Source organism: Chionomys nivalis, chromosome 2 (assembly GCF_950005125.1).
Source record: "Chionomys nivalis chromosome 2, mChiNiv1.1, whole genome shotgun sequence".
Taxonomy (NCBI): domain Eukaryota; kingdom Metazoa; phylum Chordata; class Mammalia; order Rodentia; family Cricetidae; genus Chionomys; species Chionomys nivalis.
The window spans coordinates 77,892,379-77,914,574 of NC_080087.1; the positions used below are offsets into that span (position 1 = coordinate 77,892,379).

General features: G+C 49.4%; 3 protein-coding genes across 4 annotated transcripts; all 3 read right to left on the minus strand.

The window, feature by feature from the left end:
- Positions 1–4,191: 4,191 nt before the first annotated feature.
- Positions 4,192–7,722, minus strand: Apoc2 (apolipoprotein C2). 2 transcript variants are annotated; one of them, XM_057762871.1, is made up of 4 exons: positions 7,634–7,722; positions 4,940–5,014; positions 4,605–4,764; positions 4,192–4,389 (listed from the first exon to the last, which is right to left on the minus strand). In XM_057762871.1, the coding sequence occupies exons 2-4, from the start codon at positions 4,992–4,994 to the stop codon at positions 4,302–4,304; spliced, it is 303 nt and encodes a 100-aa protein (XP_057618854.1). In that variant the 5' UTR covers positions 4,995–5,014; positions 7,634–7,722; the 3' UTR covers positions 4,192–4,301. The 2 variants fall into 2 exon arrangements, with proteins under 2 accessions (XP_057618854.1, XP_057618853.1); XM_057762870.1 differs by lacking the exon at positions 7,634–7,722 and adding an exon at positions 7,223–7,298.
- Positions 7,723–8,828: 1,106 nt separating this feature from the next.
- On the minus strand, positions 8,829–12,443 carry Apoc4 (apolipoprotein C4). The gene is made up of 3 exons (XM_057763284.1): positions 12,354–12,443; positions 9,336–9,468; positions 8,829–8,994 (listed from the first exon to the last, which is right to left on the minus strand). Exons 1-3 carry the CDS (start codon positions 12,427–12,429, stop codon positions 8,829–8,831), a joined length of 375 nt encoding a protein of 124 aa, XP_057619267.1. The 5' UTR covers positions 12,430–12,443.
- A 5,795-nt stretch (positions 12,444–18,238) lies between these two features.
- Apoc1 (apolipoprotein C1) lies at positions 18,239–21,661 on the minus strand. Its single transcript, XM_057762947.1, has 4 exons — positions 21,571–21,661; positions 21,385–21,460; positions 20,856–21,003; positions 18,239–18,378 (listed from the first exon to the last, which is right to left on the minus strand). Exons 2-4 carry the CDS (start codon positions 21,440–21,442, stop codon positions 18,318–18,320), a joined length of 267 nt encoding a protein of 88 aa, XP_057618930.1. The 5' UTR covers positions 21,443–21,460; positions 21,571–21,661; the 3' UTR covers positions 18,239–18,317.
- Positions 21,662–22,196: the final 535 nt, after the last annotated feature.

The following is a 22,196-nucleotide window of genomic DNA, read 5'->3' on the forward strand; positions in this document are numbered from 1 at the left end:
GTAAAGATAACGCTCTTGGGAGTTCAAGTCCTGGAACTCACATGATGAAAGACAGGTAATTCCTAAAAGATGCCCTCTGACTTCCACACATGTGCCATGCGCACGCCCCCCCCATCATAATAAAATGTAAAAAGTAAGCATCTGCCGGGCAGTGGTGGCGCACGCCTTTAATCCCAGCACTTGGGAGGCAGAGGCAGGCGGATCTCTGTGAGTTTGAGACCAGCCTGGTCTACAAGAGCTAGTTCCAGGACAGGCTCCAAAACCACAGAGAAACCCTGTCTCGAAAAACCAAAAAAAAAAAAAAAAAAAAAAAAAAAAAGTAAGCATCTACCCTTTTATTCTCTGCTTGCTCTCCTATCCTTTAGATCTCAGCTCTCTGGTAGTACTTCTTCCTCTGGAAAGCCCTCCAGGCTCCCTAGTCTCCTCAGTTCCCCCATCTATGCCTACTGAGTAGCAATATTCCCATGACTGAATGTATCTACCTGCACTATGCAGGCCAGGCTTGAGATTACTGTGGTCACTGATGTGTCCCCAGCACTGACTTCAGGATCCCTGGCGAATGAAAAAACCAAGCTCTCGTCACCACATGGCAAGAAGAGACTGAAGTATTCGGAGTGGCCAGGCTGGGTGTGGCGGTGCAACATTGAGTAGGCAGAGGCAGGCAGATGAAGGCGGGAATGTTGGCTCGGTAGTTAAGAGCACTGGATGCAAGGCTGGAGAGATGGCTCAGTGAAAGAGCACTGACTGCTCTTCCAGAGGTCCTGAGTTCAATTCCCAGCACCCACATGGCAGTTCATAGCCATGTCTCTTGGGATCCAATGCCCTCTTCTGGCATAAAGGTGTTATGTGCACATAAAGCACTCATACATAAAATAAATAATCCTTAGAAAGAGCACTGGATGCTAGAGAACTCAGGTCCTAGGTTCAATTCTCAGTGCCTACATGGAAGTTCATAACCATTTGTAGCTAAGGCTCTAGGGGACCCAATGTTCTCTTATGACCTCCTTGGATGCCAGTCATTCACATACAGGCAGGCTAAACACTCAAACGCAAAATTAAATTTTTATAACATTCAAATGAGGGTGAGGGTGTAGTTAATAGAGTGCTTGATAGAGCTCACAACACCCTGGGTTCAATATCCAGCACTATAAAACCAGGGCTTTTGTTTTTTAGTTTTGTTTGTTTGTTTTTCGAGACAGGGTTTCACTGTTTAGTTCTGGCTGTCCTAGAACTCGCTTTGTAGACCAGGCTGGCCTCAAACTCACAGAGATCCACCTGCCTCTGCCTCCTGAGTGCTGGGATTAAAGGTGTGCACCAGCCACCGCCACCCGGCGCTTTTTGAACACCTTTAATCCCAGGTAGATGCAGGTGAGTTTGAAGCCAGTCTGGTCTACAGATCAATTTCCAGGACAGCCAGGGCTGTGCAGAGAAACCTGCCTTGAAAAAACAAACAAGCAAGCAAGCAAACAACCAGGCTTTTGTTGTTGAGACAAGTTCTCACTATGTTGTGGAGGTTGGCCAGGAATTGTCATAAACTGAGATTACAGGTCTCGCTTGGCCTGCACTCAGAGCCGATTTGATTCATACCATTAAGTGGATCACAGAATCGACTCATTCTGCTCACCATTAGGGGGCACCCAACTCCACCAGGAACTGTGTTTACAGATTCTAAAGGAGAAGGGGGACTGACCCACCCCATTTTCTAAGTCTTCAGGAGACAAAACGCAAGATCCACAGTCCTAAGTCTGAAAAAGGAGAAATCTAGGGTTCCGATCACTCAGTTCTTAGAGAGGCTGAATCTGGGCGCCTGGACAGTGGGGTCCTAAACGGAGGTGGTTGGGAATCTGAGAAAGAAAGGAATTCGCGGGTGGTACCGGGATTGGCTGAGAGCAGAACTGGCCTGGGCAGTGATTCCCTTTGGCTTGAGTCTGTGGGAAACAGTGCACAGAGCGGGAATTGTTCCCCCTGCATCTCCCCCTCCCAAACACCCCCAGAGCTTGGCAGCCTCAGTTCTTCCCAGGCCCTGGGGACTTGGGAGCCTTCCACCGCCCCTCCTTCCCACTCCCTGTTTTTTACTGGACTCACAGCTGCCCTGCCTCAGGACCTGGAAAATTGCCCCGGAGTATTGAAAGACTGGCCCGTAGGTTATTGCCTAACAAATTAAGAGAATTCAGGACATGGGTCCTCTACGGGACCAACAGCGCCACCTATGGGACACAAGAGAGAGGAACACAGACCTGTCCTCAGTCCACTCAAGAGGGTGAGGGGGAAGACCTGGGCTGCATGTAAGACCTTATCTTCGGTAAACAAAAGAACAAACAAAGGAAACTTATGACGAAGTTATAATCATCAAAATGCTTTCAACTATTGACTTGTTTTGTTTTTGAGTCAGGGTTTCTCTGTGTAACAGCCCTGAATGTCTTCAAACTCGCTCTGTAGACCAGGCTGAACTCAAACTCATAAAAGATCTGCCTGCCTGGGATTAAAGGTGTGTGCCACCATTGAGCGGTTGGCTTCTTTTTTCTTTCTTTTTTTTTCCCACAGAGATCTGCCTTCCTCAGCCCCCCAGGTGCTGGGATTATAGATGTGTGCCACCATACCTACCTAATACGTTGGACACACAGAGAGACTGAGTTTGCAAACTTGTGTAAGAATAAAAGTTCTTTTACATACAAGACTCGGTCTCCTGGTTGGTTTTGGGGGGTACTACGTGATCTGGGCAATTTGTTTGTTTTTTGAGATAGGGTTTCTTTTCTCTGTGTAGTCCTAGTTGTCCTGGAACTAACTCTGTAGACCAGGCTGGCCTCAAACTCACAAAGGTCTGCCTGCCTCTGCCTCCCAGGAGTTGGAATTAGCCGGGTGATGGTAGTGCATGCCTTTAATTCCAGCACTCAGAAGGCAGAGGCAGGCAGATCTCTGTGAATTCGAGGCCAGCCTGGCCTACAAGAACTAGATCCAAGCCGGGCGGTGGTGGCACACGCCTTTAATCCCAGCACTTGGGAGGCAGAGGCAGGCGGATCTCTGTGAGTTCGAGACCAGCCTGGTCTACAAGAGCTAGTTCCAGGACAGGCTCCAAAACCACAGAGAAACCCTGTCTCGAAAAACCAAAAAAAAAACAAACCAAAAAAAAAAAAAAAAAAAGAACTAGATCCAGGACAGCTAGGACTGTTATTCAGAGAAACCCTGTCTTGAAAAGCAAAAAAATAAAATAAAATAAATAAAGGAGTGTGCCATTATGTGTGTATATATAAGTGTATACATATACACGCGCATGCCTATGGAGGCCAGAGGTCAGCTTTGTGGAGTGGTTCTCTCCTCCCGCTTGACGTGGGTTCTGCGGATAGACCACCTGTACTCTCAGAGCCACCTAACCAGCCCGGTGTGTGTCTATTTGGTTTGGTTTGGTTTTGAAACAGGGTCTCATGCACCCCAGGCTAATTTGAAACTCACTATATAGTGGAGAATAACCTTGAATTTCTGATTTCCCTGCCTCCGTCTCAAGACTGCGGGAGTGTTGTAAATATAGGCTCCAGCTGCTACATCTGGATATTTTGGGGGTATTAAAATTATTTATTTGTTATTTTAAAATTGTGTGTGTGTATGTGTGTGCGCATTATTTGTATGATTGTTTTGAGACAGATCTTACATTGCCACCTAAGCTGGCCTCAAAAATCTTGCTGTGTAAAAAAAGAAAAAAGAGGAAAAAGGGTTTGGTGGCGCACACCTTTGATCCCAGCACTGTTAGGCAGAGGCAGAAGGATCTCTGTGAGTTCAAGGCCAGCCTGGTCTACAGAGCGAGCCAGAGCTACGTGGAGAGACCTTGTCTCAAAACAAACCAAGTAAATAAATAAATAAGTGCAATTTTAAAAGAAAACTAAAACTCACTATGTAGCCCAGGGTTTAGATGGCTATGATCCTCCTGCCTCAGGTATCACGCTCAGGTTCACATCCACATGCCTGGCTTGTAGTTACCCCTTCATTCCAATGGAACAGGTCTGGGGTTAAAGGCACAGGCATGCAGGTACTCACCAAATGTTCAGAACGCAGGATGCTAACCATCTTGTCAGAAAACCACACCCATCAAATGTTGACTAGATTCCATAGGCTCTGGGAGTCTCAGAAAAAAAGGCCACACCCAAGTCAGTGAACTGGGTTTGTTTATTCTTTCACTGAAAGAATTCAGTGTGGAGATGGGAACAGGAAGACAAGGGCTGCTGGGACAGTGGAATGTAGACCCATCCTGGTCAGGTGATGAGGGCAAAGAGCCCGAGGGCTGGTTCTCCCTTCTCCTCACACGGGGTTTACTCGCCCTTTAAGAGAGTAAGAATCTGATCCGTAAAAATGCTGGCGTAAGTGGTCATGGCTGCCGAGCTTTTGCTGTACATGTCCCTGGAGAGAAAGCAGAGGGGGATTGGAGGAAGAGCCTAGAAAATGGAGCCCTGGGTCTGAGGGAGACAAAGCAGGGTTTGGACCTCTGCATTTGAGAGAAAATGTCTGAGAGAGGACACCTGGGGTCTGGATCCCATGGTGTGAAGGAGGAGGCTGGGCATGGTCCCTGATCTACTGGAGTGTGCCAGGATCTGTCTCTACCAGGCAGGACGCACCTGAGTTTCTCATCCACACTGGTCAGGTATGTTTTCTGGTATAGGTCTTGGGCAGCCGCCTTAGCCGTGTCCCAGTAACTGGAGATGGACTCCTGCACCTTGTCCAGCAGAGCTGGACTGCCTGGATCATCTTGCTGCGGCTGCTGGGCTGCTTGGACCTCTGGGAGAAACCCGAGGTGATGGTGAGATTGGAGGCACACAGGGGGCTTTGGTAAGCGGAAGCATTGTGAGGGAGAAGAGGGGTGGCAGAGGAATGTGGAAACCTGCTTGAAGACGACTCCACCCCTTCCTCACCGACCACCACCCACTCCCCACCACCTTGAAGCCCCACTCACCACATCCCAACACCAGGAGGACCAGGAAGAGAGCCAAGAGGAACCGAGAGCCCATGCCGTCTGTGACCTGGAGCACTGAGGACAGTGTCATGTTAACAGAGCCACTGGACAGGATGTTGCTAGGGGTGGCCGGGGACCCTTCTCTGTCCCTACTCCTGCCCAACAAGGGTTTTAAACCTGTTCATTCAGATAAGGTGTCTTCTGGAGTTCCACTGTAGACGCTTCTTGGGGGAAGAGGGTGGGCAACACAACTTCTCATTATCTAGTCCTGGCTGACCTGGAGCTCTCTATGTAGACCAGGCTAGCCTTGATCAGATAGGCACCTGCCTTGGCCTCTCAAGTGCTGGGATTGATGGTGTGTATCACCACACCTGGTTCTTTTTTTTTAAGTGTATATGAAGCCAGGGATAGTGTGGCATATGACTTTAATCCAGCACTTGGGAGGCAGAGGCAGGTGGATTTCTGTGAGTTTGAGGCCAGCCTGGTCTACAAGATCTTGTTCCAAGACAGGCTCCAAAGCTACAGAGAAGCCCTATCTCAAAAAACCAAATAATAATAATAATAGTAATAAATGTATATGGGATTTCACCTGCATGTATGTAATTGCACGCAGTACCGAGCACATGCCTAGGACCTGCAGAGGATCCCCTAAAACTGGAGTTAGGTTTGTGAGTCACCACGTGGATGCCATGAACCAAACCCAAGTCTTCTGCAAGAGCAACAAGTGCTCTTAACCACTGAGCCACCTCTCCAACCACCCTCCCACACTTTTCTTTTTAACACAGAGTCTCATATAAACCATGTTGGCCACAAATTAACTAAGTTCACTGGGAACTTCTGATCCTCCTGCCTCTGCAGTGCTGGGATCACAGATGTGTCCCACCATGCCTAGTTTCTGTGGTCCTGGGAACTGAACCTAGGACCCTGAGCACATCAGGCAAGCACTCTACCCAGTGAGCCACAACTCTAGTTCTGTGATAATTTCTGTGTTATGTACCACAATGTCAGGGGACATTTTTTCCTCAAGTAGTAGGGATCTCACTCAGGGCCTTCAACACGGCAGTGAAGCCCAGACTAGAAAACTGAGAAACACCTTTCCATTCATTCGCTCACTCAGGAAAGCTGTCAGGAGGCCTAAACAGGTCTGGATTAGTAGGAAATATAAACAAACCCTTTTAAAACAAACACATTCTTTGTTAAAACCTTAAGGATGAAGCTGGGCATTCTGGGTGGATTTGTTCAGTGGGTAAGGGGATCTGCCGCTAAGCCTGAGGACCTGAGTTCAATCCCACATGGTGGAAGGAAAGAACCAACTCCTGCAAGTTGTTCTCTGACCTCTACATGTGTGCCAATGCACACGTGTGTGCGCACACACAAACAGAAAACTGAAATAAAAAATGTAGCTGGGCAGTGGTGGGCACCCCTTTAACTCCAGCAAAGGCAAGCAGATCTCTATGAGTTCAAGACCAGCTTGGCAGAAAGACACCCTGGGACAGAGTCCACGCCAACACTTGTGACTCTAGAGGTTTGTCTAACCAAAGCACAGAGTCACCACCCATATTTTGGGAATGGAAAATTGGGACAGCAACAGGCTGAAATCAGGGCTGGAGAGATGGCCCAGCGGTTAAGAGCACTGACCGCTCTTACAGAGGACCTGGGTTCAATTCCCAGCACCCCTGTGGCAGCTCACAGCTGTCTGAATCCAGTCCCAGGGAGTCCCGTGCTCTCTTCTTCAGGTAGCCAAGCCTGCCCATGGTGCACATACATGGAAGAAAAACATCTATACATATAAAAAAATAAAAGATCCAGCTGGGCGGTGGTGGCGCACGCCTTTAATCCCAGCACTCGGGAGGCAGAGGCAGGTGGATCTCTGTGAGTCTGAGGCCAGCCTGGTCTACAAGAACTAGTTCCAGGACAGGCTCCAAAGCTACAGAGAAACCCTGTCTTGGAAAAAAAAAAATCCTTTGAAAAAGAGGTAGAGATGAAACCTGGGAGAAGGGCCAAGCTAAACAGACAGACTACAAATCTAAACTCCACGGTTTTAGTCAGGCACACCAGAGCAGGCTAGGCTGAGGCAGGAGGATCAAAAATTCAAGGTTATCATGGGCTACATAGTGAAAGACCTTGTCCCAAATAAAATAAAATAAAACAAAACAAAATAAAAATCCTTCCATTTCTTGATTCCAAGACAAACTTCTAAGAAGGTGATGCCTGTAATTTCTGGTTTAGGGATCTCTGTCCCTCCCTGATGTTCCTGCCCCCTCCCCTTTGTCCCTCTCTTACCTGAATGTAACGGGCAGGTTGGGACTGTCCTCACTAACTCCAGTGGGTTGGCAGGTTTTATAGGTCTGGAGGGCCCCCTCCCTCCATATCAGGCAGCTCCTCTGTCCTAGGCCAAAGTCCTAGCCAACAGAGCCGTGGAGGGGGTGGGGTGGCAAGGCTGGAAGGGCAGTGGCCAGTGACGTCCCCTGCCAGCTTAAACCCCAGGGAAGCCCCGTTTTGAAAGAGCTATCCATAAACTGGGCAGAGCTAAGATCTCAATCTCTCTCAGAAGACTGAGGCAGGAGGATCATGAATTCAGAGTGAGTACAGGAACCACTGGGTGGTTTAGCAAGATTTTATCTGAAGACCAAAAGGCGTTTTATTCATCCAGGGTCTCAGGTAGCTCAGGCTACCCCGAAACTCTCTGTGTACCTGAGGCTGTCCTTGCTGTCCTTGAGCTTCCTTGGTCTTCCAGGTGCTGGGATTACAGGTTTGTAGCACCATACCCAGCTTGAAATGAAAAAACAAAGCCAATCAGGAAAACTGTTCTGTAAGTTCCAGAACAGTCAGGGCTACATGGTGAAATCCAGTCTAAAAATACATAGAAAGATAAGAATTCTGGGACTTGGAGGAGAGAAGGGAGGGAGGGGAAGTTTCAGTGGGAATATAAAATAAATGAAAAGTTTAATTAATAAAAAACAATAATTCTGGGAAGTTGACCCATCATGTAAAGGAGCTTGTGCCAAGGATCTGAGTCAGTTCCCCAAAAGAAGGAAGAGAACAACTCCGGAAGTTGTCTTCTGACCTCTACAGTACACAAGGCACACACACCTAAGCAAGCATACACAGACACTCACACATAAATAAATGTAACTTTTAACTGACCATTGCCCTAACCTTAGCTACCTTGTCATCCCCTAAATGAATGTAATTTTTTGTTGTTGTTTGTTTTTTCAAGGCAGGGTTTCTATGTGTAGCCCTGACTATCTTAGACTCACTCTTATAGACCAGGCTGGCCTCGAACTCACAGAGATTCGCCTACCTCTGCCTCCCGAGTGCTGGGATTAAAGGTGTGCCACCACGGCCCGACATAAATGTAATTTTTAAAAGAAGGCTGGGAGTGTGGCTCAGTGATAGGGAACTTACCTGGCATGTGTGAGGCGCTGGGTTCAATTCCTAGAACCTCCCCCACTGCCTCCCCCAAAAGAAAGAGACACAACCCCCCAATCCCTGAGAGAGAGGGTTGGATATTATGGAGGGGTTTTGGATTTGGGGAACCCACTTGGAATAGGGTCTAAGGTCTGTATGGTCGAGGAAGGGACAGTATAAAGATATGGCTCCTCTGAACCATGCCGGCCCTCAAAGCTCCTGGATCTGAGCAGGCGCCTGGAAGTCTCCAGTTCACTTCAAGCCAGAACCATGAGGGGAGGGGCTTATCACCTTGTCCCCTTCCCCTAAAGCTTGCCTAGTGTCCTCCCTGCCAGGTGACAGCCTTTCCACTTATTAACTCCTAGATATGACGAGCAGTGACCTCTGGCCTCAAGTGGAGCTACTCAGCTAATGACACAGTTTAAGAACAAACACCTTTATTGTGGGTGCCGGAGGTGGGGGGGAGGTGTGTGGCACTTTAACCCTGAGTCCAGTGCCTGCAGAGCAGCTGGGGACACAGGCTGTGGGTCTTGTTCAGGAGCTGGTCTCTGGAGCTTTGCAGCCAGGCCTGAGTGCGAGGACCCAGGTCTTTCAAATGGTCTTCATAGTAGGTCTGCACAAAGCCCTGGACAGCCCCAGGGCCCCTGTGTAAAGGGGACATCTTAGTTGACATCCTGGATGCCACAGGGGTTTGGCACATTTGCTTCTGACCTTCTTCAGACTCAAGTCTCCAGACCCAGGGTTCCAGGCCCAGCCCTCCTCCCTCAGACCCTCAGACCCAGGGATCCTGCCCTCCTCCCTCAAACCCAGGGGTCCAGGCTCAGCCCTCCTCCCTCAGACCCAGGGATCCTGCCCTCCTCCCTCAGGCCCTCAGACCCAGGGGTCCAGGCCCAGCCTCCTCCTCTCTCAGACCCAGGGTATAGCCTCTGGCTCTCTTTCCTTTAACTCTGGTGTTTCTTCCCAGCCAAGGACAGAACTCTCTCACCAGAACCACTGCCATCTGTCCCTAGTCCTGGTCACTAGCGGCTTCACCAGCTCCATCACCCTGGCTCTCACCAGGCTCCAGCGGCTGATCTCAGGGCTAGGCGTGGGGAGCAGGCTTTCTGTGGTCACGGATGCTGGGAAGATCAGAGGAGGTTGAGTGGGCCCGGATCCCAGAACCCCATTCCTCTCCCACTGTGTGCTGCTCCTGGGGGCAGGTGTAACTCACCTTTGTACCCAGACACCCATGTCATCCGTCACCATAGGTGACACCTCACTTCCTCAGTCCTACACTCAGTTTCCCATCCTGTAAAAGGGGCACAGTGACTTCCTACTTGAGGGCTACTGTGCCACCTAGGAGCAAGAGTACAGGAAGTGCCCTGTATCTTGTACACCTTGCCAGCCCTGTCCACCAGCCTGGCTGACTGGCCCCTGCCACCATCTTCCCTTCCCCTCTGCTGGTCCCTCCCTTGGCTCTGTCTCCTGAGATTTTCTTGCTCAGTCTGCACCTTCACTTCACCTGGCGCCTCTTTCCTCTAACCGCCTGACCCTACTGCCCAAGGATGACCCCTGACCCGGAACATCCCCTGCCTCCCAGTTCTTCCCCCACCAACCCCTCTTGCTCTAGCACCCACACACCTAGCTAGAGACTCATACGAGGATATTAGCACACAAGTATAGGCGCACATGTTTGTATTTTTGTTTTGTTTTAACCCCTTTTTTTTCATTTGTTTTTGTGTTTTCTTTTTTGAGACAGGCTTTCTCTGTGTAGCCCTAGCTGTCCTGGAACTCACTCTGTAGACCAGGCTGGCCTCAAACTCACAGAGATCCGCCTGCCTCTGCTTCTTGAGTGCTGGGATTAAAGATGTGAGCTACCATGCCCAACCTGTTTTAACATTTTTTGAAGACTTGTTTTTAATTGTGTGTGTATGTTCCTGTCTGTATGAGTATGTACGCAAGTGCACTGCCTATGGAGGTCAAAGGCATCGGATCCCCTGGATCTGGGGTTCCAGGCAGTTGTGAGCCTGGGAACCGAACTCCACGGAACAGCAGGCCTGTGCAAGAGCAGTACATGTCCTTAACCACCGTCCTTATCAACTAGGTCATCCCTCCAAACTGTAACCTATTATTTATCTATTTATTTGTTTGTTTGTTTGTTTCGAGACTCAAGACAGGTCTCTTGCAGTCCTGGCTGGTCTCATGAGGCTGAGGATAACTGCTGATCCTCTTGACTCCGCCTCCAAAGCCATGGGTTGACAGATGTGTGCTCCTGTCCTGGTTCGTGCAGGGCTAGGGCTGGACTCCAGGGCTTTCTGTGTGTTAGCTAGGCATTCTACCAACTAAGCCGAAGCCCCAGCTTGTCCTGAAGCCTCCTATGTAACTGACGCTAGCCTTGAGCTCCTAATCTTCCTGCCCCCACCTCCCGAGTGCTGGGGTCCAGGCACTTACCATCAAACCCAGACCGCACACGTACTCTAGCACCACCATCAAACCCAGACCGCACACGTACTCTAGCACCAGGACACTTATGTCACCTGCTATCCTAAGTCTCACCTATGACTTCACTACTCCAAGACACAGTCTCCCATTCTGTGAAAGGGGCACTAAGCTAAGCACATGAGAAATACACAGGAAGGGACCTGGCACCACCAGCACTGTCTGTAGGAGAAGCATGTATATTTATATTTATATTTTATGTACATTGCTGTTTTGCCTCCATGTATGTTTGTGTGAGATCTTGAAGTTATAGACAGTTGTGAGCTGCCATGTGGGTGCTGGGAATTGAACTCAGGTCCTCTGGAAGAACAGCCAGTGCTCAACTGCTGAGCCATCTCTCCAGCCCCGCAGCATGTCATACAGAGTCCTACTGTATAACCGTGGCTCACCAGGAACTCACTGTTTACACCAAGCTGGTCTCAAACTCATGGAGGTCCACCTGTCTCTGCCTCCCGCGTGCTGGGATTAAAGGTGTGCACCCCCACTCCTGACTATTTTCTGAATTTTTAAAGACTGAGGACCCTGGGGGCTGGAGAGGTGGCTCAGCGGTTAAGAGCATTGCCTGCTCTTCCAAAGGTCCTGAGTTCAATTCCCAGCAACCATATGGTGGCTCACAACCATCTGTAATGAGGTCTGCTGCCCTCTTCTGGTCTGCAGGCATACACACAGAATACTATATACATAATAAAATAAATATTAAAAAAAAAAAAAAAAAAAAGACTGAGGACCCTGACCATCAATCCTCCTGCCTTAGCCTTTGAGGAACTGGGATTACAGACCTGTGCCAACATACTCTGCTCATGAGAATTTTGAATACCTGAGCAAAATAAAAAGCTATGTGTGAACGAACACACAGACAGAAACAGCCACACACTTAGAACTTTTCAAACATGTACCCTGTAGAGAACCACAAATGCACACACATGTCCACCTAGGAAGCATTGCATGCCTGTGATTTTAGAGCTTAGGAGGTAGAATCAGGAGGATCAGGAGTTCAAGGCCAGCCTCATCTACATAGCAAGTTCGAGGCCAGTCTGGGCTACCTGAGATCCTTTCTCAAAACAAAACAAAAAGCCGGACAACAACAAAAAATCACGAATAGACAGAATTAGGCAGCAATAGCAACAGAAAGCATACTGATGCCCATCAGGGGATGTGTACATTTGTCACCACTGGAGCTGGCACCGAGCAGCCAAGGATAAGGCTTTGCTGGCAGAGTTCTCACGAGGTCCTGAGTTTGATGCCCAGCACCACACAACCCAGGTGTCACAGGGCATGCCTGTAATCTGAGCACTTCAGGATGGAGGCAGGAGCATTAGATGTTCAAGATCATCCTTAGACCCTATGTTCTATCCCCGTGTGTGGCTGTGTGTGTGTAGGAGCATGTGTGTGTGTGCACATGTGTGCCCGTGTGCCTGTGTGTGTGTGTGTTATACTTGTCTTACATGGCTACTGACACATTTGATGAAACCAAATGGTACCCCACCCAGAGAATCCCACCTCCAGCACGTCCCCCACTCCTCACCTACAAGGCTGGCCAGGAGCAGCACCGAGAGGCAAAGTGAGGGCAGGACCTGCAGCCTACATCCCAGGAAGGACATTTCGGGGGACTTGATCCCTCTGTCCGTATGTCCCTCTGTGCTCCACTCTACACTGGAAAGAGACCTCCCTCTGCCACCTCTCCACTCCTCTTGGCAGAACTTCAAAGAGATGGGCCTGCTGACACTGGCAGTCAAAGGCCATGTCCGCCCTTGCCTGCCTCCCTCCTTCCTGGCCTCCCAGGGTGCTGCCCTGGCCTGACAGAAGACAGAAGCTCCGACACCAAAGCGGATTCAAATCCTGCCTCCACCAAACTTTTCCTGGATCCTGTTTTTCACTATGGGAATTGAGACTACAATCTATACATGAGAAATTGGTGCATGTGTGGAATTTGTTCTGTTCTATTTTTTTTTTTTTTTGGTTTTTTGAGACAGGGTTTCTCTGTGGTTTTGGAGTCTGTCCTGGAACTAGCTCTTGTAGACCAGGCTGGTCTCGAACTCACAGAGATCCGCCTGTCTCTGCCTCCCGAGTGCTGGGATTAAAGGCGTGCGCCACCACCGCCCGGCTGTTCTGTTCTATTTTGAGACAGGGTCTCATGTAGCCCAGGCTGCCCTGGAACTCTATCTTCAAGAATGATATAGAATCCCTATTCTCCTCCCTCCATCTCCCAGACATTGGCGCAATAGGCAGGTGCCACCATGCCTGGCTCTCCTATGTACTTTTTAAAAAAATAATTTATTTAACTTTATTTATTTATTTATTTGAGACAGAGTTTCTCTATGTAACAGCCCTGACTGTCCTGGAACTCACTTTGTAGACCAGGCTGTCCTTAAACTCACAGAGATCCACCTGCTGCTGCCTCCCGAGTGCTGGGATTAAAGGAGTGCGCCACCACTGCCTGGCAACCTTTTTAACTATGTGTTTATGTGTCTGCCTGTGTCGAGGTATATACACATAAGTGTGTGAGTGCAGGTGCCCACAGAGGTGTCAGATTTCCCTAGAACTGGATGTGAGCTGCCTGATGTGGGTGGGTGCTGGGAAATGAATTCAGGTCCTCTGGAGATAGGTTTAACCAACTAAGCCATTCCGGTGGCCCTTTAGTTGTTTTTAGTTATGTTTATTTGCAAGTGTGTGTTGTGTGTGTGTATATATGTGCGTGTTGTGAATGCATGTAATGTGTGTGTTTGTGTATATATGTGCATGTTTTGTGTCTCTGTTTGTGTGTGTATATATGTGCGTGTTGTGAGTGCATTTGATGTGTGTTGTGTGTGTATATGTGCATGTTGTGTGTCTGTGTGTTGTGTGTATATATGTGCGTGTTGTGAGTGCATGTGATGTGTGTTGTGTGTGTATGTGTGCATGTTGTGTGGCTGTGTGTTGTATGTGTATACATGTTGTGTGGCTGTGGGTGTGTCCACACCACCAAATACATATGGAGGTCAGAGGACAGCTTCAGCTTTCAGGCGCTAGTTCTGCCCTCCCACCAGGTAGATCCCAGGGATCAAATTTGGGTAGTTAGGCTTGGCCGCAGGTACCTTTACCTGCCATCTTGCCTCTTCTTCCTCCTCTTCTCCCTTCCTCACTCTCTGCGTGAGGCAGGGTCTTATTATGACCCTTTTGCCTCAGCTTCTTGAGTTCTATGATTTCAAGGGTAAACCACATCAGCGAGTGAAAAAAAATTAATTTAAATATGTTCTACGCATGATTTAGGAACGTCACCAAGAGATATTTAAACATTACCTATTCATCTGAAGTTGAAATGTAACCGTGTACCCTGTGGCTTCCTGTTTGTTTTTTTACTGTTCATTGAGACAGGTTCTCAGGACAACCTTGAGTGGCCTTACATTTCTATCCTCCAGCCTCTTCCTTCCCTGTGCTGGGATGACATGCCCAGGACACTCTGTTTCCATACAGCGACTCTCCAGAGGAATTCTCTGCTGCAGCCAGAATCACTCTACGAGCAACCCTGCCCCAGACGCCTGCCTACAGACGCTGACTGCTTGTCACATGTCGGCTTCTCGTGGACAGTTAAAAAAAAATCACGCAGAGCTGCTGTTTGCCATGATGCAAACATTTTAGGAACAGACTTCGGGGGTGGTTGCACAACAGTGTAAACGTACTCAACACTGCTGACCTAAACACCTGAAAGTGGCTGAAATGGTAAATTTTATGGTCTGTGGTTTTATTTTTTCCACAGCAGATGAAAGAAAACAGAAGTGCAAACCAACCACAGATCCCCATGTCTGGCTATGAAAAGGACCTCTTGCTGGACATGGTTATGGTGATGCACGCCTGGCATCCAAGACTGGAGAAGCTGAGGCAGGAGGACTGTTGGGTTGATTTAGAGTGACATAGGAAGACCCTGCTGCCCACCAGAGCAGGAGGGGCGTGCTGTTTATAGCCAAACCCCACCTCTTTTCAGCACTGAGACCTGGTGCAGGTTGCTTAACCTCTATGGACTGATTACTTCACACCGACAAGGGATTGGTTAATTATCTGGCTTGTAGGCTGGCCTGAGACAGGCCAGAGCGTCAGGAGATGGGTGACCACAGTGTAACTAAGTTAGTTGCTATTTTATTTATTCATTTTTGAAAAAGAAAACAGATTTGATAGCCAGGCATGGTGGCCCAGGCATTTAATCCCAGAACTCAGAAAGCAGAGACAGGAGGATAGTTGTAAGTCACCATATCACACTGTGACTTGTTTGTTTGTTTGTTGTTTTTTGAGACAGGGTTTCTCTGTGTAGCTCTGGACGTCCTGGAACTTGCTCTGTAGACCAGGCTGATCAGGAACTCACAGAGATCCTCCTGCCTCTGCCTCCCGAGTGTTGGGACTAAGGGTGTGTGCTACCACTACCCAGTAATTTTTATTTTTATTTTTTAAAGATAGGGTCAGTATGTAGCTCTGGCTGACCTGAAATTCACTTATGTGGACCAGGCTGGCTTTGTACTCAGAAAACCACCTGCCTCTACCTCCACAGTGCCAGAATCAAAGGTGTGTACCACCAGCACCAGGCCAGACTTTGACTTTTTTGAATAAGGGTTCTCCCGATGTAGCCCTAGGTGCCTGGAACTGTGATCACCCTGTATCTGCCTTCCAAGTGCTTGGGTAATAGGCCTGCACCACCACAGGGATAGAATGTAGGGTCAAGTGTATGCTAAACAAGAACTCTACCAACGGAGCCTGAGTGTGATCGTCTTTTTTGGCACATGCTTCCTTACACACACTTGTGCTACAGGCCCAGAGTGAGTGGCTTTGGTGCTTCCCAGAGGTTTAGAGATCCCCCCCCCCCGAGTTAAGAATTGAACCCAGGGCTTTGTGCCTAGGCAGGGGCTCTACCACTGAGCTACACCCCAGCCCCTCACTGGGGGATTCTAGACAGAGGCTCTACCACTGAGCCACACCCCAGCCCCTCACTGGGGGATCCTAGGCAGGGGCTCTACCACTGAGCTATGCTCCAGCCCTTCACTGGGGATTCTAGACAAGGGGTCTTCCACCGAATCATGCTCCTATCCAGCATTCTTTTCTCACATATGTGGAAACTGAGACTGTAGTTGTTAGTGGGGAATGAATCTAGTTGTCCTTCACCGTTTTACCATGCTGGGACAACGCTTGACCCTCTCCATGCAAACCCTACAGCCCATAAGGGATTCTAAGGCAGTGGGGCTGGGGTTGGGGAAGGTCTTTGTCCTCTGCCCTTAATCCAAAGTCAGCACACAGGGTGTCTGTGGGCTGTTTGCTGTTTGGTGCCTGCAATGTTTGCTCATCCTGGGGACAGGAACAGATTGAAGGTCGTCCAGGATGGACATCAGGGGCAACAAACAAACAAGGAGAAAGAAAAGGAATCAGTGAAGGGAATGGGACAGTTGGTGGCATGACGGTGCAAACCTGAGGACTGAGAGCATCCCTGATACCCAAACTGTCCTTCAAGTCGCCAAGCACGCCAACAAACAGAAACTCTCCTTTTAGTTCTCTTTTCGGCTTTTGAGATAGAGTCACATTGTAGCCAGGCTGGTCTCAAGCTCATGCTGATCCTCTTGCAAAACCTCCCCGGTCCCTACTCTCCTGTCCCTTGGTCGCTGATCTCACCATGATCGATAATCCCTGCTTTTACCGTTGAGTCCTCAACCCTCATTCTTTTTACTCTTCTTTTGGAGGTTCTAACCTCTTCAGCTGTATGCTTGGGGTTGTGGCAGGAAAGTTTGGAGTAAAAGGGTTTTCGGGGGCCTAGGAAATGTGGCTCAGTTAGTAGCATGCTTGACTAGCTCACATCAAGTCCTGATTTTCATCTCTAGCATTGCAGAAAACTAGGCATGGTGGCACAAGCCTGCAATCCCAGGACTTGGGAGGCAGTGGAAGGTGGATCTCTGTGAGGTCCAGGACAGCCTGGTCTATGTAGGAAGTATATAGCAAGACCCAAAAAGACCCAAAAGTCTCAAAAAGAAGGAGGAAAGAGATGAGGAAAGAGGAAATCCCCCAGGGAGGTAGCTTAGGGTGTGGCTCAGTGGTAGACTCGCTGCCTAGAATCCCCCAGTGAGGGGCTGGGGTGTGGCTCAGTGGTAGAGCCCCTGCCTAGAGTCCCCCAGTGAGGGGCTGGGGTGTGGCTCAGTGGTAGAGCCCCTGCCTAGCATGTGTCAGGCTCTGGGTTTTGTGGGAATACAGTGTGTTAAAACAGGCCTAGCACAGACCTACAATACAACACTCAGGAAGCTCAGGAGGCTGAGGCAGGACACTGTTTAGTGAGGCCTGCCTGGTCTAAAAAGCCTTCTTGAGTCATGTCTTGTAAACCCTTTTCAAAAAAGCAAAGCAAACAAAAGCAAAACAAAAAGCCCAAAGCCAAAAACTGATGTGTTTAAATTAAGCAATCATTGCTTTGACCAAATATTATTCATCATTGGCCCTGAGATCAGCTCTAGGTGGACAATGCCTATGGATGTATAGGCAACAACAGTCTTGGCCATGTTACCTGGGAGCTCATGGTAACAGTTCCCAGCTAGAGTTGACAGAGACGCAATGCAGAACAGGCCTGGAGTGGGGGAGGGCTTCCTGGAGGAGGGGATATGAATACTAAAACCTGGTAGCTGAGTACTGCATCTGTCTTTCTGGCTCTCTTCTGTGCCCTCCCCAGTCCCTGCTACTGTTTTCCATTTCTCTTCATTATGCACTTACAGTTCAATGAGCACCTACTCTGTGCAGAAGTAAAAGCGACCCAGCCTTACCTGGGTCATACCAAACCAGAAGAGCATAAGCCCGCGATCATGCCAGGTTATGCATTCAGTCCGGGCTTCCTGCTTTCTGGCAGCATGACCTTACCTCTCTGAGTCTCCATGCTCATAGGACATGAATATGGTTCTCAAAGAAGGTTCTTTGGGGGAATCACAAAGTTAAAACAATGGAGACAGGGGCTGGAGAGATGGCTCAGAGGTTAAGAGCATTGCCTGCTCTTCCAAAGGTCCTGAGTTCAATTCCCAGCAACCACATGGTGGCTCACAACCATCTATAATGAGATTTGGTGCCCTCTTCTGGCATGTATGTATACTAAATAAATAAAGTCTTTAAAAAAAAAAAAAAAAAAATGGAGACAGAGCCAGGGCTGGAGAGATGGCTCAGCGGTGAAGAGCACTGGCTGCTCTTCCAGAGGACCGGGGTTCACTTTCCAGCACCCACACAGTGGCTCACAACCTTCTCCAGTTTCAGGAGCAGTCACACCCTCTTTTGGCTTCCGTGAACGCCGCACATACGTGGTGCACATGCACACATGCAGGTAAAACACCCATACACGTAAAAATAAACGCACAAAGCAGACATTCTCAGTATCGTCCCTCAGCTCCGCCCCCACGCAAAGCACTTCAGGGCGCATTTGTTCACGGTAGTCTTTTTATTGGTGTAGGATGAGGGACCTGCCACATCACGTGGGCGTCCTTGCTGCACTAGGTGGCCCACCAAGTGCTCAGGCAAATGTGGTTTTGATCTTCTCCTTCATTTTGCTGAATGTCTCTGAAATCCAGGTCCTTTAGAAAGAGATGAGGACAGGGTCACTGTTTACTGTGCCCTCCAAGGGGCCAGAGCCCTGCTTCCTACTCCTTTAGTGTCCCTGTCCTTAATCCCCACCCACACTGTCTGTGGTCAGTTTCTCTGTCTGTTTCCTCACATAGACCAGAGCTCTGTGTGTTTTCAGAAAGGGTCCCAGGTAGCCCAGGCTAGACTCCACCTTGATAGGTAGCTAACGATGACCTTGAACTTCTGACCCTCCTGTCTCTACCTCCCAGATGCTAGGATGTACTTTTATGTCTGGTTTTCTGTGGTGCTGGGGGCCAAACCTTAGGTTTCCCGCATGCAAGGCAAGCACTCTACCAACTGAACCACGTTCCCCACTCAGATGGAGAATAGCTCAGCCGGGCAGTGGTGGTGCACGCCTTTAATCCCAGCACTTGGGAGGCAGAGGCAGGTGGATCTCTGTGAGTTCGAGGCCAGCCTGGTCTACAAGAGCTAGTTTCAGGACAGGCTCCAAAGTTACAGAGAAACCCTGTCTTAAAAAAAAATGGAGGCAGGAGGATCTCTGTGAGTTCGAGACCAGCCTGGTCTACAAGAACTAGTTCCAGGACAGGCTCCAAAGTTACAGAGAAACCCTGTCTTGAAAAACCAAAAAAAAAAAAAAAAAAAAAAAAAAAAAAAAAAAAAATGGAAGGGAAAAAAAAGACAGGAAGAAATCAAAAGTCAAAGAACTTCCTCTTTCAAAGCCCGCCAGTGTGAGAGTTGGCGAGCAGGTGTGTAAAGAGGGCAAAGGACACCTTCAGGTTTCCTCAGACAGCATCTCCCTGATCTAGGCTGGCCAGCTAGCCCCAGGGATCTGCCCGCCTCTCCAGCAGGGAGGTTAAGAGCATTCACCACCTTACTTCACTTACACTTTATTTTGTTTCTTGGTTTTGATTTTGGTTTTTGAAGACAGGGTTTCTCTCTGTAGCCTTGGTTGTCCTGGATCTCACTCTGTAGAGCAAGCTGGCCTCGAACTCAGAGATCCACCTGTCTCTGCCTCCTAATATGCCTCCCAAGTGCTGGGATTAAAGGGGTGCGCCACCACTACCTGGTCATTTATACAGTTTTTTAAAGCTTTTCTTTTATACGTAAATTTGTGTGCTTGTGCACCTGCAGAGGCCAGGAGTTGGCATTGTAGCCCCTGGAGCTGGAATTACAGGCTGTTGTGAGCCACCTGACGTAGGTGCTGGGGACAGCAAGTGCTCTTAGCTGCTGAACCTCAAGATGGACTGTCTTAAAACGCGGAGCCTGGGTATCAACTTCAGGCATTTTATACGCTGAATGGCCTTCCCTCAGTCTCCCTCCATCTTCTTATCTTTAGTTAGCTTTTTTCCCCCCAAATCTTGTTTGTTTTATTTGTCGGGGTTAAAAACATGCCACCACACCCCACGAGGCGTGCCATCTCTTGCTTCGCGCCTACTCTGGCCTGTGCTTGCCTAAGCTGTCACCACCCATTTTCTTGCCTTCCTCCTTTGGCCTAAGTTATTCCCCTTGTCTGAAAGGCAGGTCTCTCTTGTCTGTAAATCTTCCTGCCCCAGGGCCTTTGCACTTTCGCTACACAGGAAACTTTCTTGCCAAGTTTAGGCCTGCCTGGCTGGATATTGGTAATCAAATTCAGACTTCACTTTAAATGAATGGTTTGTCTACTTGCCAAAACGAGCAGAAATTGGCTAAACCAACCTGTTTACAGCATACCAGACGCCTCACCGGTCGCTCTCATTTCCCTTTCAAAATCGCCCCCTCTTTTTTTCCCGCTTTTGTTTCTGTTTTGAGGCAGAGCCTTGTCCTGTGCCCCAGGCCTTCCCTCAGCCTCCCAAGTTGCTAGGTTTTATTTTTTCTGTCCCTCCCCCCTCCCCAGACAGGATTTCTTTGTGTAGCCTTGGCTGTGCTAAAACTGGCTCTGTAGACCAGGCTGGCCTCGAACTCACAGAGATCTGCCTGCTTCTGCCTCCTGAGGGCTGGGATTAAAGTCGTGCATCACCAGCGCCCAGCTAGTGGCTGGGGTCTTAGCCCAGCATCCCCTAATCTCCCTTCTTTAGTTATCTTTTGGGCTAGTGTGAACTGGAAAGCCTCTGACCTGCACAACTCCAACTATGATGCCCATCCCAACTCTCCTCTCTTTCTATTCCTGTCCCCGAGATTCCTGGTCATATCTTGTCTCAAGAACATATAGGTATCTCAGGATCTAAGGGAGCTCAGGGTCTAAGGTGGTCTGTTAGCCCCCAAGCTTGGGCCCTTCACTACCTCCCAGAAACCCCTCTACCAGGTGGCTAGGAGTTCCACAGCCTGTTCCCCAGACTCCGAGCACCTTGAGACCTAGCTCTGTGACCTCAGGGACAGTGTCAATCACTTTTCTGGTGCTCAGTTTCCCCACTGTGGCAGTGTCGGATTGTCCCCTAGGACTTTTTACACAAACACCCTCAGAACCCGCCCTGCCGTGAAAGGGCCTAACCGGGTCTTGGTCAGAAATTCCTTCTGTTTGATGTGTTCAATGGCTGCCCGGGCCTTGTCTTCCAAAGTGTTCCCAAACTCCTTCAGCTTATCCGGTAAGTTCTCAAATGTGCTGGACAAGTCAGGGGTCGCCTGGGCAGGGGCTGGGCCTGCAACGAGAGGGTTGTAAGCAAACCCGTTAGCATGGGGTAGGGTATCGGAGTGACCCACCAGACTCAGGACGATGCTCACTAGTGTGTCACTTCACTGTCCACCGCCACCATCCACGCTCCACCTCTTTTAGGAAGATCAGCCAATCCCAGCGGGGAGATGTCCCACGCCATCTGTAGCTAGGGCTCTTATGGACAGACTAGCCTCCCGCAGTACCACTTTGACAGAAAAATAAGCTATCTGACAGGTGGGGTGGCAGACCATCCAAGGGCCGTAGCGGAACGGGGACAAAGAAGGGCACCTCAGAGCTCTCGCGAGGGTCCTCTAAGTCTCGTCCCCGGGCCCACAACCAGCTCCACACTTCCATGCCCATTTCTTACCTTCCAAAGCCATGGCCAAGACCACAATCAGGACAGGAAGTGAGATGAAGAGCCTCATGGTGGCTGGAGGGGCACCCTGGAAGCAGACGGGGGGGGGCATCACTAACACCTTCCCACCCCCACCATTATACCACCACCCCCATCCCTTGGCTGTAGGAAGTGGGGAGCACTTTCCCACGCACCAACCTGGATCTAAGTCAGATCTGTTAGGTGGAGCGCAGGGGTGGGAGGATCTTGCACAGGGGTTTAACAGGTTGGGGCAGGGGGCGGAGCAGGCTCATCGCCCTCCCCCTGAGCCTCCCTCTTGCCTTTGTGCCCACCTACTTTTTTTTTTTTTTTTTTTTTTTTTTGACATAGTCTCTTTGTCTGGCCTGGGACTTGTGATCCTCCTGCCTCTGCCTCTCTAGTGAGTGTTGAGATTACAGGCATGCACGACCATAACCCACCCACCTCCCTTCACCTCCAACACCTTTGCATCTGGGCACCCCAGACCTCCTCTGATGGCCCTCTAGGATCTTGTCACGCCCTAATCTGCCTTCTTTAGGAGTTGCCTCTTCAGTGAGTCAAAACTGCAGAGCCTCTCAGCTTGCAAAGCTGCACATTGCCCCCCCAACTGACACAAACTACCCCCTCCCCTCCTGTAAGACATTATTAGCTCTGTTGGGCCTCTCAAGCCCCTCCGGGCCCCAGACAGGCCTCCCTGCCCCCTTCCTCCACCACATCCTTTCCCTGAGGCTGGAGTCCAAGGCCTTTCCCTCCCTCAGAGATGTCATTGACCGCTAGTGACCCCCTGGCAGCTGGTGGCTATGGGC

Bases quoted from the DNA above. Each gene is read 5' to 3' on its own strand.
- Apoc2 (XM_057762871.1), bottom strand. From the start codon at position 4,994: ATGGGCTCTCGGTTCCTCTTGGCTCTCTTCCTGGTCCTCCTGGTGTTG. The intron at 4,765-4,939 runs GTGAGTGGGGCT...GGTTTCTCCCAG, and splicing joins CCTCCTGGTGTTGGGATGTG to AGGTCCAAGCAGCCCAGCAG. The intron at 4,390-4,604 runs GTGCGTCCTGCC...CTTTCTCTCCAG, and splicing joins AGTGTGGATGAGAAACTCAG to GGACATGTACAGCAAAAGCT.
- Apoc4 (XM_057763284.1), bottom strand. From the start codon at position 12,429: ATGTCCTTCCTGGGATGTAGGCTGCAGGTCCTGCCCTCACTTTGCCTC. The intron at 9,469-12,353 runs GTGAGGAGTGGG...TGATCTTCCCAG, and splicing joins GCTCCTGGCCAGCCTTGTAG to CATCCGTGACCACAGAAAGC. The intron at 8,995-9,335 runs GTGAGAGAGTTC...CCCTTTACACAG, and splicing joins GACAGATGGCAGTGGTTCTG to GGGCCCTGGGGCTGTCCAGG.
- Apoc1 (XM_057762947.1), bottom strand. From the start codon at position 21,442: ATGAGGCTCTTCATCTCACTTCCTGTCCTGATTGTGGTCTTGGCCATG. The intron at 21,004-21,384 runs GTAAGAAATGGG...CTCTCGTTGCAG, and splicing joins CTTGGCCATGGCTTTGGAAG to GCCCAGCCCCTGCCCAGGCG. The intron at 18,379-20,855 runs GTTAGGCCCTTT...CTCTTTCTAAAG, and splicing joins GAATTTCTGACCAAGACCCG to GACCTGGATTTCAGAGACAT.